The following is a 17,301-nucleotide window of genomic DNA, read 5'->3' as shown; positions in this document are numbered from 1 at the left end:
TTAAAACTTTTTCATAAATGCAGTCCTAACTTAAAAGTTCTTTGACCATTTTTTTGCAAAACGTATCATTGTTTCGTATTTATGAATTTTGCTTTTTCCGATTTTTTGTTATCTTCAGGAGGATAAATCTTTGTATCGGATGACTAGTTATCTTTTCTATGTCTTGAATTTTGAACAATGAAATGTATTCGTTTTTCTTGATTTTTTTAAATTGAATTTCAACTTTGAAAAATCAAGAATGTCTTTTTGTTACGGTGCTCCTTACATTGTGCCCATATTCTTCAGATTTTAGTTTCTATCATTCTAGCTTTATCCTGGCACCTACATTTATTTTCGGTATATCGATTTTTTGTGTTGTAAAAATGAATGATTTCAGCTTTTTCTTAGATTTTCGTCATTTCGTTGGTTTGCAATTGATTTCATTCAACATAAGGCAGTACTGAGAGTTTGATAGCAAGCTTTTTCCAAAATTTCCACTTATTACTATTTACTGCACCTTTCTTTCGGCCTTGGTATTAATTTAAACGATTTTTTGCCTTTGAATATTCTTCATGCTCATAGAAACATGCTCATGTATTTTCTATAGTCAATTTTATTTTTGATTTAGTATGAAATCATGTTGTCTAGCATATATATACCACAAGGAACCGGTGTGTGTTGTTTTTTTTGTCCTAATCGCAGTGATTAGAAGTGTTATTATAGGTGTTTTCTGATTCTTAAATTTGAGCTTTCTTTTTTTGAAAAGATTTAACTTAGCTTCTAAGATTATTATCTGCCGTTTGCTTTCGCGATCTTTTTAGATTAGAATTATGAATTATTTGAGGGCTATTGATAACCTTGTCAGCTTTTTCAGACTATGAGGTTTTTGACCAAACGTTTTCAATATTATAAAATTTTGCTGCATTTTTATTTCTCTTGTTGACAGTGGTTTAAGTTTCACCATTTTTTAGAGCAGACCAGGGGAGGTAGTGAGTTAGTGGTTTAATACAAAAGGTAGTGGGTTCCGCTGCAATTACATTTTTATTAGTGAAGTTTTGACGCTTCGAGTCGGTTCCGGAATTCTTCCGGCTATTTTTTTTTATTTCGTCGTCATGATTTTTGTTGCGACCATATGACGTCACAGCCACTTTTTGTTCATTCGTTCATGCAATTTCAACTGAATTGCATGCGTGACGTCGTTTTTCGCTCTTAGTGGAGCGAGTTTTTTTGTTCATTGGCATGATTAAATTTTTGGTCACACTTGACTTACCTCACTCTCAAAAATGACTTCCTCACTTCGAAATTGACTTTTATTTACTTTAATTCAAAGAGATAAGGTCAAATGGGTGTGTGTCACTCTAAATGGAAGCTATTTGAGATCAGCTAATAGAGGCAGCAATAACTTATACAGATTTTTAATCAAACTATAACAGATCAGCCTTCAATGAAAAGACAAATTTTTTTGGTCTGTCTTTTTCACTGTTTTTTTTAGACTGCCGATCTACGAATCTATTGCGGCTGTTTTCTGGCAATCTGCCAGCTATGTTTTAGTAAGTGCACCTTCGTTAGCACCTTTGATCATTTGGAGCACACGGTTCACTTCAGATGCCATTAATTCTATTTGGCCTTAGTGGACGCATTTTCAGCGGTTTTTATCCTTCGTCAAAGTTCTATAGTTTTATGGGGATTTTTTTTGTTAAAATTGTTTTTCTAGTGGTTTAGGTGCTTTCTCGTTTGAATTTGATGGAAACTAAATTTGAGTTTCTTGTTAACTGGAAACTGATTCTATTAAGTCAGACGTTGGTCAATTTTGTCTATCTTTGAAGTTTTTTCTGCTTTTATTTGCTATACTATAACTGCTGCAATTTAGTCGTAATTAAACGTTTTTTATTCTGAATGTTGCTTTCTGCTTTTGTTGTTCTTAACTTGTCTGTCGGGTGTGTGGTGGGTCACTGAAAAAAATTTTTGCTTGATTTGTTTGAAGTTTTTAAGTGGAAGACATTCTTCTGCTCGCTTGAACGATTTAGGTTTACTTTGCGCCGTTAAAAGCAAGATCAATTGATAAAGCCCGGGGGCACTAAGAATCTGAGCAACTCTCTCAGAGCTTTTTTAAGTCCTTTTTGTATGGTTCAGTGCAGCAGTTGAAGAAGGCCTGATGAGATTCATGATTTAAGGGGCAGTCTTGGGCCCGTTCCTCTCCTAGTTCTCCATTTTATCAACTCTCCTTCCCTGGCTTTTATCCTCGTTCTCTGAGGCTGGCCTCCCTGCGCTGAAGCCAGCTTCTAGCTAAATTGAAAGCCTGTTTGTCCAACTGAGTGAGAGCCTATTGTCCAACTGTAATCGGTTATGTTTAATGACCGCCGTCTGCCTCTCAAACGACTATTATTTAGGTGCTCCTTTTTAAATTCGATTTACCTTTTGATTCACGTTTTTCGTTTTACATAAGTCACGATTTTCACGTTTGACTTCTGACTCACCTCTCTCATTGTTTCAACTGAATGGATTTTAAATTCTTTCACGCATTGAATTACGCAACCCGAGTCGAAAACAGAAGTTAATCTTGTAAGATCTTGCAAGAATCTTACAAGACGTGTTAAATTTTACAAGGATCTTACAAGATTAACTTTTTCTTACAAGGTTCTTACCAGATTAACTTTTTCTTACAAGATTCTTACAAGAATAATTTTTTTTCTTACAAGATTCTTACAAGATTAATTTTTTTCTTACAAGAATCTTAGAAGATTAACTTTTTTTGCAAGATTTTTTAAACAATAGCCAAGAAACCTAGTTAAAGAGCGCCCAACAATAGCCGAAAAAAACCTATCCTACGTTGTAGGAACATATACCGACAAAAAACGTCCTACGTCCTATCCTATAGTGTAAAAATTTTCGGCAAGATTAAGAACCTAATTTAAAGAAAAAATAAAAGAAGCATCATAAGAAAAACAAAGGCGTCGTATCATCAATATATCACAACAGGAAAACCAGAGAAGGTCCTTCGCGCTGTTGCTTTTTCTTTTCAAACTTTATTTTTCTTTTTGAACTTTTCTTTGCTTTCTTTTTGTTTCTTTTCAATCCGGATGTCCTCTCCTCCTCATCGTTGTGTCGCAAATCCTTAACAGAAGAAAAAAGTGAGCAACATAGAACAGCAAGAAAAGTTCTATGCACAGAGGTGCATGGATACCCCCTCCCAAAGCAAGCCTAAGAAACCAAAGCAGAAAAGGGCAGCAGCAAAGCAACACCTAAGGACTGCGCCAAGCACCTAAGTGGGAGGGAAGGAAGCAAGCGCAAAAAGTCTTCAGCCTAAGTTGGCACGGGCAAAAATGGGGCACAGCGAAGCCCCTACCACAGAACTTATTAGCCTATAGGGAGCACACCAGAAAAGAAACAGCGGGCACTAAGTGTTCCCGAAAGCCCAACCCAAAGAAAAAAGGGAGTGAAAAAAAGCGCGCGCGAAAGGTCGTTTTTGCAACGCTTGAGCTCAAGAAAGCGGGTAAAACGCAAGCGTTTACTCATTGTCATACGCTGCAACCTATCTACCTTTGCTAAAAAAAATAGCTCAATACATCCGACCATCACACAACCTCTAAAAATTAGACCTGTAAAATCACAATCACAGAACACAAAATGAAGCCCGAAATCTGTCCTGTCACTATGAAGCTCACATAGTTTAGAAGCTGGTTTTTTGAATGACCTGTGTTGCACAAACTTCTCAAAACTGACGGTTTCATTCTCTAAAACTTAAAAATCAGCCGCAACCCTTAAAACCTAGACAAAAAACTTGTAAACCAACCCACCCCCAATCACCATATTTTGATGTGAACTCTACATGGATGCGGGACCACTGGAAACAAGAGAGCAAATTTTGAAATACATATGATGCACCCACTATTCATTTCTTAGGGCAAAAATCCCTGAATTCGACCTAAATCCCCATTTAACCCCCAAAAATCGACACACCATCTTAACCACCCCACGTCGTGCAAAAAAATTTTGTTATGAGTTCTGGGACACGGCAAGAGACTCACACACTGCAAAAGAAGAAGTCTTGAACAACACATGATGTATCCCCTGCTCAAATTTTGCGGCCAATTTTGCCCAAATTGGCCAAAAGAGCACCCCCACTCCACGGAAATCACACGCTAACTCGCTAACAACCCAACCCCCGTTACCAAATTTTAACATGTGTTCTTGTACATGCCCAGGAGACCCACAAGGCACCATGGAACAAATTTCAAATTATACTTGATGCACCTCTACTCAATTCTTACTGCCAAATTTGCTGAAATTGGCCAAATTACCACCCTAATCCACCGAAACCAGAACCAAACTCGTAAACTACCTAACTCACCTTCACCAAATTTGGGCATGTGTTCTGTGACAAGTCATGCTGACTCCTAAAGTACAATGAAGCTTTTTTCAAATTATAAATGAAGCACCCCCTACTGAATCCTTATGTCCAAATTTGCTCAAATTGGCCAAAATAGCACCCCACACCACTGAAAGCACCCCGCCCAACTTCTAGACCACCTAACCCCGCGACCTCAAATTTTAACATGTGTTTTGAGATATCATTACGAAAACTCCCAGACCACAAATGAACATAATTTCAACAATATGTGACAACTGACATGTCAATTTACCGTAAAATTGGGATCAATTGGTGTCAAATACAGACCCCGCGACATAAACCCTCAAACACCCGAAGCAACAATATAAACCAAACCACATTAACACAGAAGTTGTGGCGCATCAATAATGAACTCATGGGGTCTATTACAGCCCAGTTATACCCGTTAAGACATCAGAATTGTGAAATTTGGGCGAAAAACGCTGAAATTGACTCGAAATAGCCCCCCACCCGACATGACCCCCATGCATTCCCACCCCCCGACCAAATTGACACATAAGTTTTGGGACATCACTACCTAACTCATAAGGTCTATTACAACTGAGTAATACCGGTTAAGACATCAGAATTGCGAAATTTGGGTTGAAAAACGCTCAAATTGACTCAAATAGCCCCCCACCCGACATGACCCCCAACACCCCAAGCACCCCCATACCCCCGAGAAAATTGACACATAAGTTGTGGGACATCACTACCCAACTCATGGGGTCTATTACAACTCGGTAATACCCGTTAAGACATCAGAATTGTGAAATTTGGGTTGAAAAACGCTCAAATTGACTCAAATAGCCCCCCACCCGTCATGACCCCCCAACACCCCAAGAACCCCCACCCCCGACCAAATTTAAACGAAAGTTGTGGGACATCGGTAGGGAGCTAATGAAGTCTATTACAGCCCTACAATACACGTTATAACATCAGAATTTCACCATTTTGGGTGAAGAATTGGGCTAAAATAGCAAAAATAGCAAAATTGGGCTAAAAGTACCACAAACTGTCAAATATCTCTAAACTGGCGGCACCAAATTTATTCGGCAATAGCGCAAATCAAAGATCATTTCAAGCTGAGTCCATATCTGAAATTGATTCACACACTTCAGAGAATTTCATGATATAAGGTTCCGTACCAAATACACATATTACCCTCATCTTCATCAAGTTATACAGTTAAAACTTCATCAAATCAAAACTGTGAACGATGAAACTTTGTGGGAAGCTTTGTGGGACTGTGACAAAGATATACAACAACAACGCCAGTAAAATTGGCTTTAACACCCTTTTTTCACCTGAAACACGTCATGTGCCGGTCCTTTGGGGCTGAACCCGACTTCAAGTATACCGGCCAATTTCTCAACAATGGCTCTGAAAACACTATATGAAATTTATATGTGCTGAAAGCTTCATATCCAAAGATGGTGCAAATCGGTGCATTTTTCACGGAGATATTAAGGTATAAATGTCCCGTACGAAATCGAAAAAATTGACCAGGTACATCTGACGTTTTGGGTAAGTTCCCTAAGAAGACCCGTAACACCCATACAAATTTATACTGTTCTGAACTCAGGGGATAATTGGGAATCTGTAACACTATAATATGTCTACAAAAACTCATTTTTTACAACAACGAAATTTGGTGCCCTAGAAGGCAGAATACCCCAAAATTGAGACTTAGACAAGTTTCTAATGAATTTTAACCGTAGACCAGAATATCAATTTCTCGCATTCACAGGGAATTAAGAGTAGCTCAGCATGAGTTGAATGATACTATTCCTGTTAAATTTGATCCGGTAGTTTTTGAGAATTGTGAAAATTACCGTTTACCAAATTTTTTCTCGAAAACAGGTTCTGTGCCAGTAAACCAGTAAAACCACCCTTGAAACTGTTGAATCAAGCTGTATTCTGACTACCATGGCTTAGTAATTAGCTAACTTGGCAACAACACCCTACCCACGGTTGGGAAACATTTTCCCAACCGTGGGTAAAGGTGTATTTTGATTATATAGATATTCGAAGAAAAAAACTATATCCGAAATGCTCAAAACATGAAATTGTTGATCTGATGCAAATTGTTAGTACCAAGGGCTCTCTGGTGTATAAACTAGGGAGGGAGAAGTTGTATCAGCTATCTTTTTATGGTATTTTAGTTTTTCGCAGCGGAAATATCGAATTTCGTTGAACGGGATTTTGCCAACTGAGAAATTGATATTCTGGTCTACGGTTAAAATTCATTAGAAACTTGTCTATGTCTCAATTTTGGGGTATTCTGCCTTCTAGGGCACCAAATTTCTTTGTTGTAAAAAATGAGTTTTTGTAGACATATTATAGTGTTACAGATTCCCAATTATCCCCTGAGTTCAGAACAGTATAAATTTGTATGGGTGTTACGGGTCTTCTTAGGGAACTTACCCAAAACGTCAGATGTACCTGGTCAATTTTTTCGATTTCGTACGGGACATTTATACCTTAATATAATTTGCTAAATTATATAACTGGAAACCCATAAAAACAACAAAAGGGCTCACATTCTGCTTAGGAGATCATTTTGTTATTGATTCTGAAGTGTATCTGTCTTGAAACAACCAAAGTATCGCTTTTTTGATTAAAAAAAACTGGATTGTTTTTCAAAATTGCATTTGAGTTGAGCACCAGAGTAAAGTTGGCGTTGAATTCTGCGATGAAACGACAATTAAAGTTTGAGAGGTTTTGCTTTTGCTACAGTGTACAATACTGATGAAGATTTGTTCCTCAAAACCAAACAAATTTTAAATTTTTCAATCTTATAAAAAAAAGAAACAAAACCAATTGATTCTGTGTTGACATAAAAAAATTGGCAACGCTTATTTATTTTCGAACAAATAATCCTACTTTAACAAGGAACATTTTGAGTATCTAATCATCTCTACTCATATTAAAGTTGGAACAGAGTTTTGAAAATTAGGAACAATTGTTTTCTCGAAAACTGAGGTTCTGTGCCAGTAAATCAGAAACCACGCTTCAAACTGTTGATTCAAGCTGCCTTCTGTTTAGCATGGCTTAGCAGTTAGCTTTCGCGGTCACAACACCTTTATCCAAGGTTGGGAAACATTTTCCCAACCGTGGGTAAAGGTGTATTTTGTTTGTATAGAAATTCGAAGAAAAAAACGATATCCCAAGTGGGTAAAAATGATCAGAACAGGAAATTGTTGATCTGATGCAAATTATTGTTACCAAGGGCTCTCTAGTGTAAAAGCTAGAGAGTGAAAAGTTGAATCAGCTATCTGTTTAGGGTATTTTTGTTTTTTGCATAGGAGAAATCAAAATTCGTTGAACAGGATGTTACCAACTGAACAACGTTCGGATTCAGAACCAATGGTTCATAAATTAATAATTTATATATATTGGAACACCATATAGACAACAAAGCTACTCAAATTCTGCTTAGGAGATCATTTTTTAAATTGATTCTGAAGTCTGGCTTTCTTGAAACAATCAAAATATCGCTTTTTTGATTAAAAAAACTGAAGACCTTTTTTCAAAATTTCATTTGAGTTGAAAACCAGAGTATAGTTGGCGTTGAATTCTGCGATGAAACAACAAATAGGTTTTGAGAGATTTGCCTTTTTTACAGTGTATAATACTGAAGAAGGTTTGTTCCTCAAAACCAAATAAAAAACAAGTTTTTCAAATTTAAAAGAAGGACGAAAAAATACTGCTGCGATAAGGAGTATTTTAAGTATCTAATCATGTTTACTAAATTTTGTTGGAAGAGAATTTTAGTACCGTTTACCACAATTTTTTTCCTGGAAAACTGAGGTTCTGTGCCAATAAACGAGTAAAACCACCCTTCAAACTGTTGAATCAAGCTGTATTCTGACTACCATGGCTTAGTAATTAGCTAACTTGGCAACAACACCCTACCCACGGTTGGGAAACATTTTCCCAACCGTGGGTAAAGGTGTATTTTGATTATATAGATATTCGAAAAAAACGATATCCGAAATGCTCAAAACATGAAATTGTTGATCTGATGCAAATTGTTAGTACCAAGGGCTCTCTGGTGTATAAACTAGGGAGGGAGAAGTTGTATCAGCTATCTGTTTATGGTATTTTAGTTTTTCGCAGCGGAAATATCGAATTTCGTTGAACGGGATTTTGCCAACTGAACAACATTCGGATTCAGAACCAATTCGGTGCATAATTTGCTAAATTATATAACTGGAAACCCATAAAAACAACAAAAGGGCTCAAATTCTGCTTAGGAGATCATTTTGTTATTGATTCTGAAGTGTGTCTGTCTTGAAACAACCAAAGTATCGCTTTTTTGATTAAAAAAACTGGATTGTTTTTCAAAATTGCATTTGAGTTGAGCACCAGAGTAAAGTTGGCGTTGAATTCTGCGATGAAACGACAATTAAAATTTGAGAGGTTTTGCTTTTGCTACAGTGTACAATACTGATGAAGATTTGTTCCTCAAAACCAAACAAATTATAAATTTTTCAATCTTATAAAAAAAAAGAAACAAAACCAATTGATTCTGTGTTGACATAAAAAAATTGGCAACGCTTATTTATTTTCGAACAAATAATCCTACTTTAACAAGGAACATTTTGAGTATCTAATCATCTCTACTCATATTAAAGTTGGAAGAGAGTTTTGAAAATTAGGAACAATTGTTTTCTCGAAAACTGAGGTTCTGTGCCAGTAAATCAGAAACCACGCTTCAAACTGTTGATTCAAGCTGCCTTCTGTTTAGCATGGCTTAGCAGTTAGCTTTCGCGGTCACAACACCTTTATCCAAGGTTGGGAAACATTTTCCCAACCGTGGGTAAAGGTGTATTTTGTTTGTATAGAAATTCGAAGAAAAAAACGATATCCCAAGTGGGTAAAAATGATCAGAACAGGAAATTGTTGATCTGATGCAAATTATTGTTACCATGGGCTCTCTAGTGTAAAAGCTAGAGAGTGAAAAGTTGAATCAGCTATCTGTTTAGGGTATTATTGTTTTTTGCACAGGAGAAATCAAAATTCGTTGAACAGGATGTTACCAACTGAACAACGTTCGGATTCAGAACCAATGGTTCATAAATTAATAATTTATATATATTGGAACACCATATAGACAACAAAGCTACTCAAATTCTGCTTAGGAGATCATTTTTTAAATTGGTTCTGAAGTCTGGCTTTCTTGAAACAATCAAAATATCGCTTTTTTGATTAAAAAAACTGAAGACCTTTTTTTTCAAAGTTGCATTTGAGTTGAAAACCAGAGTATAGTTGGCGTTGAATTCTGCGATGAAACAACAAATTGTATTTGAGAGATTTGCCTTTGTTACAGTGTATAATACTGAAGAAGGTTTGTTCCTCAAAACCAAATAAAAAACAAGTTTTTCAAATTTAAAAGAAGGACGAAAAAATACTGCTGCGATAAGGAGTATTTTAAGTATCTAATCATGTTTACTAAATTTTGTTGGAAGAGAATTTTAGTACCGTTTACCACAATTTTTTCCTCGAAACCTGAGGTTCTGTGCCAATAAACGAGTAAAACCACCCTTCAAACTGTTGAAACAAGCTTAGGAAGAAATAAGTGTGTTTTTTTGGTTTGCTGAGAAACTTTTTGGAGTATCTAATTTTGACCAGAATTGTTGATTTTAATCAACAATAAAAGCAGCTGTCTCAAATGTTCTTTTTTAATATGGGCTAAATTTCTTCCTTACAGGATGGTGTTTTCAAATGGCTTTGATTCCTCATTTTAGCTTGCTTTGGCTGTTTCCTATCGTAATGGCACGATTCAAATGGCAGAATCAAAAGAAACGGGATAAAACGATAAATCCCGGTTATTAAGTCATAGTGTATTAGGTTATCAAAGTTCATTAGAGCGATTGCTAGCTGATATTAGCATTAAGCCTAATACCCTTCGGCTTAGAAGCTGAAGTAAGTATATGTTCAGAATCTAACTGAAACTGCACACTGAATTAGAACAATTTTTCAATTTCTTTCTCAACTTTTTTCTGTTTCAATCCCCATGTGCGCCTAGGGCAGGCAAGTGTTATTGCAGCTGAGAGGGCAAACTGTTGGCTATGTTCTTGTTTTTAGCGTCAGCACCAGGAGAACCTTTACTGTGCCCCCCCCCCCCCCCCCAAAAAAAAAAAAGATAACTAAAAAATAAAAATATCTATCTGGCGAAGTCAACTGAAATAGATTTCACCTCGTTGCAAATACGCGTAGTCACAGGAACTTTGCTATTACCTTATAAAAATCGAATCTTATGGTTTTTGTTTTTGATAGCCTAGATTACGAGTTATTTTTTGTATCGGCAACATTTCTAAATTGATTGAATGTGATGTGAAATTGGAAGCAAACGTTATCAGGATTGCATAATTTTCTGAGTAATTGAAAGTATTTTGTTCCAAATGTTCAGGAGGGACGGTGTGCTCTGGTGACGTCATTCGCCCTCTTCAAGTTCATGATGTTGTACAGTATGGTCCAGTACAGTTCCATCCAGTTGTTGTATGTGATCCAGTCCAACTTGGGAGACACAGAGCAGATGTACGAAGACATGGTTCTCATCACTATCCTGGCTCTGCTCATGGGAAGAACTGGACCTGCCAGTCATCTGGGTAAGAAGAGTCTGATTTTACATTGGCAGGTTTTAAGCAGACTGAAAACAGATAAACACGTTCTGCAGGTTGCATCAACGATAATGTATATTGCTCATTAGTGGAGTATGGATCTATAGCTGCTAAGTTAGTCACAGCTTATCTGTCACTTATGCGGTTTCTTTATCTCCCGGCTTTGAATTTTTTAACGGAGAGTGACCTTTTCTACCGTCCTTTTTCCTATCTTTCCTACTAGCCTCTGTCATCTACTCAAACGGCTATTATGTAGGCGCTCTCCTTTTTTAAAATTCGTTTTGATTTTGTTTCTATAAGGTCTTGACGCTCTCCTTTTCACTCACGTCTTTGTTTCAACTGAATGGAATTTGATTTTTTTCTGTAAAGCTTGTTCATTGCTCTTTCAAGGTTGACTACTGTTCAGTTCATTTTTTAGTTTATAAAACGGTCACCAATAATTTTTCTGCAATGATTGTCAAAACCGGCTTCTCGTCTGATAGTTTGTCTGACCATTTGACCTTTCTTCCACGCCAAGGGGCATTAAGTTGCTAAGCTGTTTTCTTCTTGAAGCTTTACTGGTCTCTACGTGTACACATCTCTCCAGCTGCTGAGAAGATCACGACGTGAGGGAAGTTTTTGGCTTTTTAGACCCCCACTCATTTGACTCGCCACTCCCCGCACACTCGACAACCCTTGAGAACCACCTCGAATCAGCAAACGCTAATGCACCCCTTTTAGTCTGTTCTACTGTCTGGCTAGTTTCAGCTGGATTATCTAAGCCCCAGCTACCTATTGTTGAGCTACCTCGCCAATCGTTGAGAGAAATTCGCCTGACATTAGTCGGTTATGTTTTTCCTTTGACTAGAGCCTATATAGCCTCATGCATTATTTACATTAGCTTGCTTTTTTGTTTAAATTTTGAATGATTTTCCAACGTCAGGTTAGAAAAGTTTTATCCAAATTTTCCGAGATTATATTTTTTCCTATTGTTCATATTGCTGAATGGTCATCGTCTAATGCGTATTAAAATGATTTTAAGAGCAAGAAGTCAATCAAACTTTTAACCTCATCGCACGTCGGCGTTTTTAGAGTTGAACCCTCGAATTTCATAAAATTTCCATTTACACATTTATTAATATTTTGATTGTAAAAAGAACATCGTTTTCAGTTTCAGATAAATTTAATTCCTGTCGAACAAAGTTTGAAGCAATTATTGTGCAGGTGTGTGCTTTTTTAGCAAAATGTTTGTTTAACCGTTTTTGTACTTCTGTTCTGGAGCACTTTCGCTCTTAATTGACTTTTTCATGTTTGACTTTTGAGTTTTTCTGCGATCTAAATTGCTCTGATTTCGATATGAAGTCTGTTGATAACAAAAATGATTGCAAGCGATCAAATGGAAAAACCGGTATAGTTTAGTGGATAGGATGTCCCGGAGGGTTGGTTTTGTTTTGCATTGCCAAAAGATGGGGTATCCAGATGGATTTGCTGTTATGATATTTTGAAAGCACATTTTTTCACTCATTGGTTGATTTTTGAAAGTGAAAAAATTCTATGGCTAATGAAATTTTCGATGAGAGAGTAAAGGAGTTACTATCTGTTATCATTATGGATCTGAAGAATCCCGAGGAACTTGGTTGAACAAAGTTTTGAGAATTTGTTCAATAGAGGTTCTTGAAGCTGATTTCTCAAATGTACTATTTTCTATATTGAAACGAATAAACGGCTTTGGGTTGAATTTTGTGAATGAGTTTCAGTGCCTCAGAGACCCCAGAACAGACTGTTGTCATTCTCAGTAATCTTCTCAGTGTTCTCTTGTGCAGTTATACAAATGATCGTCCAGCTGGCAGCATTCTTCTACGTCAGAACGGAGCCCTGGTAAGAGAAAAAAGAAAAATGTGTGTACACAGGTGTATATATATGTGTGCCTCGAAACACAGCTGACCTTAACATTGCTTAATCTTTGCGACCTTAGTTAGTTAGACTTATGTGTTTAATTGCACTCAAACGAAGTTTGTAGCAATTATATTAGTCCTGTAGGTCTTTTTTTATGCGATTTTTCGGTTGACCGATTTTTTGTCTGACGCTTTTGACTTTTCATCCTCAAAAACGGGATGAACAGGTAGCGCCCAGCGGGCATTAAGTGCTCTTAGAGCCTTTCAGCTCAAACTGTTTTGGAGACTTGTACTTTTGGTGTGAAGGGCGGTACTTAGAGCTTGGAGACGCGCCACTGTTGAATAACCCCCCCCCCCCCCACTATTGCCCCACCTCCCCAATTTTTTGTCCTTCGTTAGGTTTCTTCAGCCTCAAGATCCACATAACCTCCTCTAGGATTTGATAATAGGTTACTGTATTATTTCTAGATGTAATGCAATGTTCAAGATTTTAACATCACGACCTTCAGCATTTTTTTAAAGAAAACTTGCAATTTTTTCCAATTGTTTCGACATTTAGACATTATTCAAGTTTGTCCAGACCAGGAGGCCCAGAAAACCCCTGGGTTTGATTGTAAGTTAATGCAGATTTTTTAGTGCTCATGGAATAGTTTTCAACATTTTAACATCACAAATTTAAGCAACTTTTTGATAAAACTTCAATTTTTAAGTTTTTTGAAAATTTTGTCATTTTTTAGGTTTCTACAGCCTCAAGAGCCAAGCAACCTCCTCTGGGGTTTGGTTATAGGCCGGTTCATAGTTTCTAGATGTAATAAAATGTTTTTCAAGATTTTAATATCAGCAGTTTTTAAAAATATTTGCAATTTTTTTAATTCTTAATCTTTTACCTTATCATGTTCCAGCACCGGGGTACTAGGGACCTCGGCAAGGTTTGATAAACTGTTGCATATTTTGTAGAGTTAATGAAATGGTTGTCAATATTTTAGTGACTCATTTTAAGTTTTCGGAAAATTTTTATCATGTTGCAAGTTTGTGGATCTTCATGAGCCAGTGAAACTATTTAAAGCTTCAAATTGGGATACTGGATAGTCTCTTGAGACAATGAAATGGTTTTCAAGATTTAATATCCTGAATTTTAGCTAGAATTTGTTAAAATTTGCTATTGTTTTCAAAATTTTGAATATTTTTGTCCTTTTCTGACTTTAACGATCATTACTGGCCAACGAAGCTTTTCATGTCTTGCAGATGGGTTACAAGACATAACTCCAGAGACAGTAATAGTTTTGAACATTTTTGAATGCGAAATCTGGAAGCTTTTCTTTTAATTTGTGCAATATTTTGCAACTTTTTCAAATATCAGTTTTTTATTTGATTTATTTACAAGGCTAGAAAACTAAAAGTCGCAGAGTCGAATCAAGCTTAAACTAGCCTCACTAAACCGTGGCTAGCTACTGGCAAAGCCAACAGCTTGCCGATCGAGAGCAATTTGCCCGACGTTAGTCGGTTATGTTAAAAATACTGAAAAAAGAATGGGAATTTATCCATCATTAGTAGAGTTCTGTTTTTCTGTGCAAGGTACCACCCGTGGAAGAGTGACAATGGGAAGACAGTTGTGGAGAAGGGATACGAGAACACTGCAGTCTTCATAGTGTCTAACTTCCAATATGTCTTCAGTGCTCTTGTCTTCTCAAAGGGATTCCCATACAGAAAGCCTTTCTACACCAACAGGGCATTCTCTGCTGCCTTACTGGGATTAATTGCACTGAACCTACTCTTGATGCTCTATCCCCCCAAGTTCCTCGCAGACTTCTTTGAGATGGTGAGGCTTCCATAGAGAATATCGGGATATTTCATATAATAACCCCACCCTCACCAAATTATGCCCCCATTGTGGTATATTTTCCGGTTATGGGCGGAAGAGCTAAACGTCTTACGCATTATATGACCACTAAGCTGGTGTGGCTATAATGAGGAAGACCCGAAAATCGAAGATTCAATAAGTATGTGAGTGTCGTAATGCATGTTGTGAATGAAAATAGCACGTGCTCCAGGGACCTAATTTTTATGAACACTAAGCTTTTAATAAGTAAGACTATCCATTACAATTTATGCATAACATAAAAGGGATCTATTCTGTTTCCCCCCCCCCAGTGTTTTTATGACCCCCAGTTACAAATTATATGTTGTTATATAGCACGCTACTCTGTATATAACATGCGAAACAGAAAAAGGATTTAGCATTGTCAAATAGAGGTGGTCATAATCTACTTAGAAGAAGACAGTTTTGAAGTTAATAGGTCCGCACTTGGATGCCAGATGAGCATTAGTTGTCAATTGTATGATTAAAAATATGAGTTGTTATTTTCAGGTGCCTGTGGACGACCATCACCTGTTCATTCTCCTAATAGCAGAGTTTTGTATCATCAACTTGTTGCTTCTCTTCCTGATGGAAAACATTGTGATCGGTTTCGAACTGATCGAACGCTCTTTTAAATGCCTAATATCTCTGTGCTATAAGTGTTGCTGTAGGAGGGGACAAAACACGTCCTGTCCTTATGTTAACAATGCATTTATCAAGTCCGTATCTCACATTTATATTTAGAATATCAATCATTTTTAAATCCAGATATATATATTTTTGCTATAGTTTTTAATTTCATTATTTGGATTATCTTTTTTTCTAAAGAGTGAGAAATAACTAGCGAAGAAGTTATTTTGAAACAAAATGAACTGGTAGTCATGTGAAGCTATAAAAATAATTAATGAGATCGCTTCTCTGAGATTTGTGACATAAATAACAGTAATGAGTAGTCTTGTACGTTTGCACTTGTTGCTTCACATTCAGCAGAGAATAAGAGCCATTTGTTAATGCGTCTGTGGAAAGAATTCCACACTTCAAGAAAAATTGCCTGTGAAAAATTTCACTGCAAGTGACATACAATCGCTGTATAGATGTTTGTGCCAAAGAAAACGTGTAAAACCTCGAAGAAAATTTGCATGCACGAGAAATAGTGAATTAGAAAAGATGAAGTACTCTATTGAAGCAGCTCAATATTACGATGGTTTGACCAGAAATTTTTGGTTAAAAGTGTTTTGCCAATTCGTTTTAATTGCTCTCAAAGTTTGTAGCAGTTACCTTAGTCTTGTGCTTTTTAATTGCTGTCAAACGAAGTTTGTAGCAATTATATTAGTCCTATCGGTCTTTGCGATTTTTCGCTTGACCAATTTTTCGTCTGACTCTTTTGACTTTTCGTCGAAACTGGATAAACAGGTAGCGCCCAGCGGGCATTAAGTGCTCTTAGAGCCTTTCAGCTCTTTTAGCTCAAACTGTTTTGGAGATTTATGGTGCATTTTAGCATTTTTTTGACAAAACGTGCAAATTTTTTCAATCTTTTGACATTTATTTTTCATCAATCACGTCTTTCAAGAGGCAGGTGCCAGAAAAAGTCCTTAAGGTTTTGATAATAATTTACTAAAAAAGTTTTATATGGAATAGCTTTCATTTTTTTTAATATGACAAACTTTAGCGATTTTTTTTGAAAAAAAATTAAACTTTTTTCAAGTTTTTTGAAAATGTTTGTCGATTTTTTGGTTTCTCCAGCCTCAAGAGCCGACGAACCTCCTCTAGGGTTCAATAATAGGTGACTGTATATTTTCTAAATGTAATGGAATGTTCAAAATTTCAACGACCACGAATTTTAGCATTTTTTTTAAAAAAAACTTGCATTTTTTTCAATTTTTTTGATATTTATTGTCAATATTCCGATTTTTCAGCCTAAAAAAAATCTTTTTCGGGTTTGTTTAGAAAACACTGGAAAATCTTTTGTATTTGCCATGGATTAGTTTTCAATATATATATATATATATATATATATATATATATATATATATATATATATTATATTTATATATATATATATATATATATATATATATTGTATATATATATATATATATATATATATAAATTTTGGAAGTTTTTGTATGCAACTTGCAATTTTTTTCAGTTTTTTAATTTTTTTTCATTTTTTTGGGTTTTTCCAGCCTGAAGAGTCACGTTGCCTCCTCCAGGGTTTGATTTTAGGTTAACGTGTAGCTTCTAGATCTATTTGAATGTTTTTGAAGATTTTAATATTAGCAATTTTTAAAAATATTTTCAATTTGAGTAAGTTTTTTGAATCTTTTTGAAGTTTTATCATTTTTCCGCACCAGGGTCGTAGGGACCTGCTCAAAGGTTTAATGATAATCTTTCGCATAGTTTAGAGTTAATGGGATGGTGATCATTTTTTTATGACTGCAGTTTTAGTAATTTTTGGATAAAATTTAAATTTGTACCATGTTCCAAGTGTATGGATCTTTATGAGCCAGTGAAACTATTTCAGGCGTGAAACAGGGATACTGAGTAGTTTTATCATTTTTCCGCACCAGG

At 36.1% G+C, this 17,301-nt stretch overlaps 2 protein-coding genes across 2 annotated transcripts in view; both read left to right on the top strand.

The window, feature by feature from the left end:
• The window catches only part of LOC142344938 (polyamine-transporting ATPase 13A3-like), a 74,714-nt gene extending 59,171 nt beyond the window's left edge, over positions 1-15,543 (top strand). Inside the window, exons 17-20 of the mRNA XM_075397022.1 lie at positions 10,788-10,986; positions 12,735-12,855; positions 14,448-14,691; positions 15,241-15,543. Coding sequence (XP_075253137.1) covers positions 10,788-10,986; positions 12,735-12,855; positions 14,448-14,691; positions 15,241-15,474 — 798 coding nt within the window. The 3' untranslated portion in view covers positions 15,475-15,543. The remainder of the gene's footprint in view (positions 1-10,787; positions 10,987-12,734; positions 12,856-14,447; positions 14,692-15,240) is intronic.
• Positions 1-17,301, top strand: part of LOC142344940 (sodium channel and clathrin linker 1-like) — a 364,638-nt gene that overhangs the window by 154,674 nt on the left and 192,663 nt on the right. The window lies entirely within an intron of this gene.

Source organism: Convolutriloba macropyga, chromosome 8, assembly GCF_964194025.1.
Source record: "Convolutriloba macropyga chromosome 8, txConMacr16.3, whole genome shotgun sequence".
Taxonomy (NCBI): Eukaryota; Metazoa; Xenacoelomorpha; order Acoela; family Convolutidae; genus Convolutriloba; species Convolutriloba macropyga.
The sequence above is the reverse complement of the archived record's forward strand: the minus strand, read 5'-3'. Positions and strand labels throughout refer to the sequence as shown.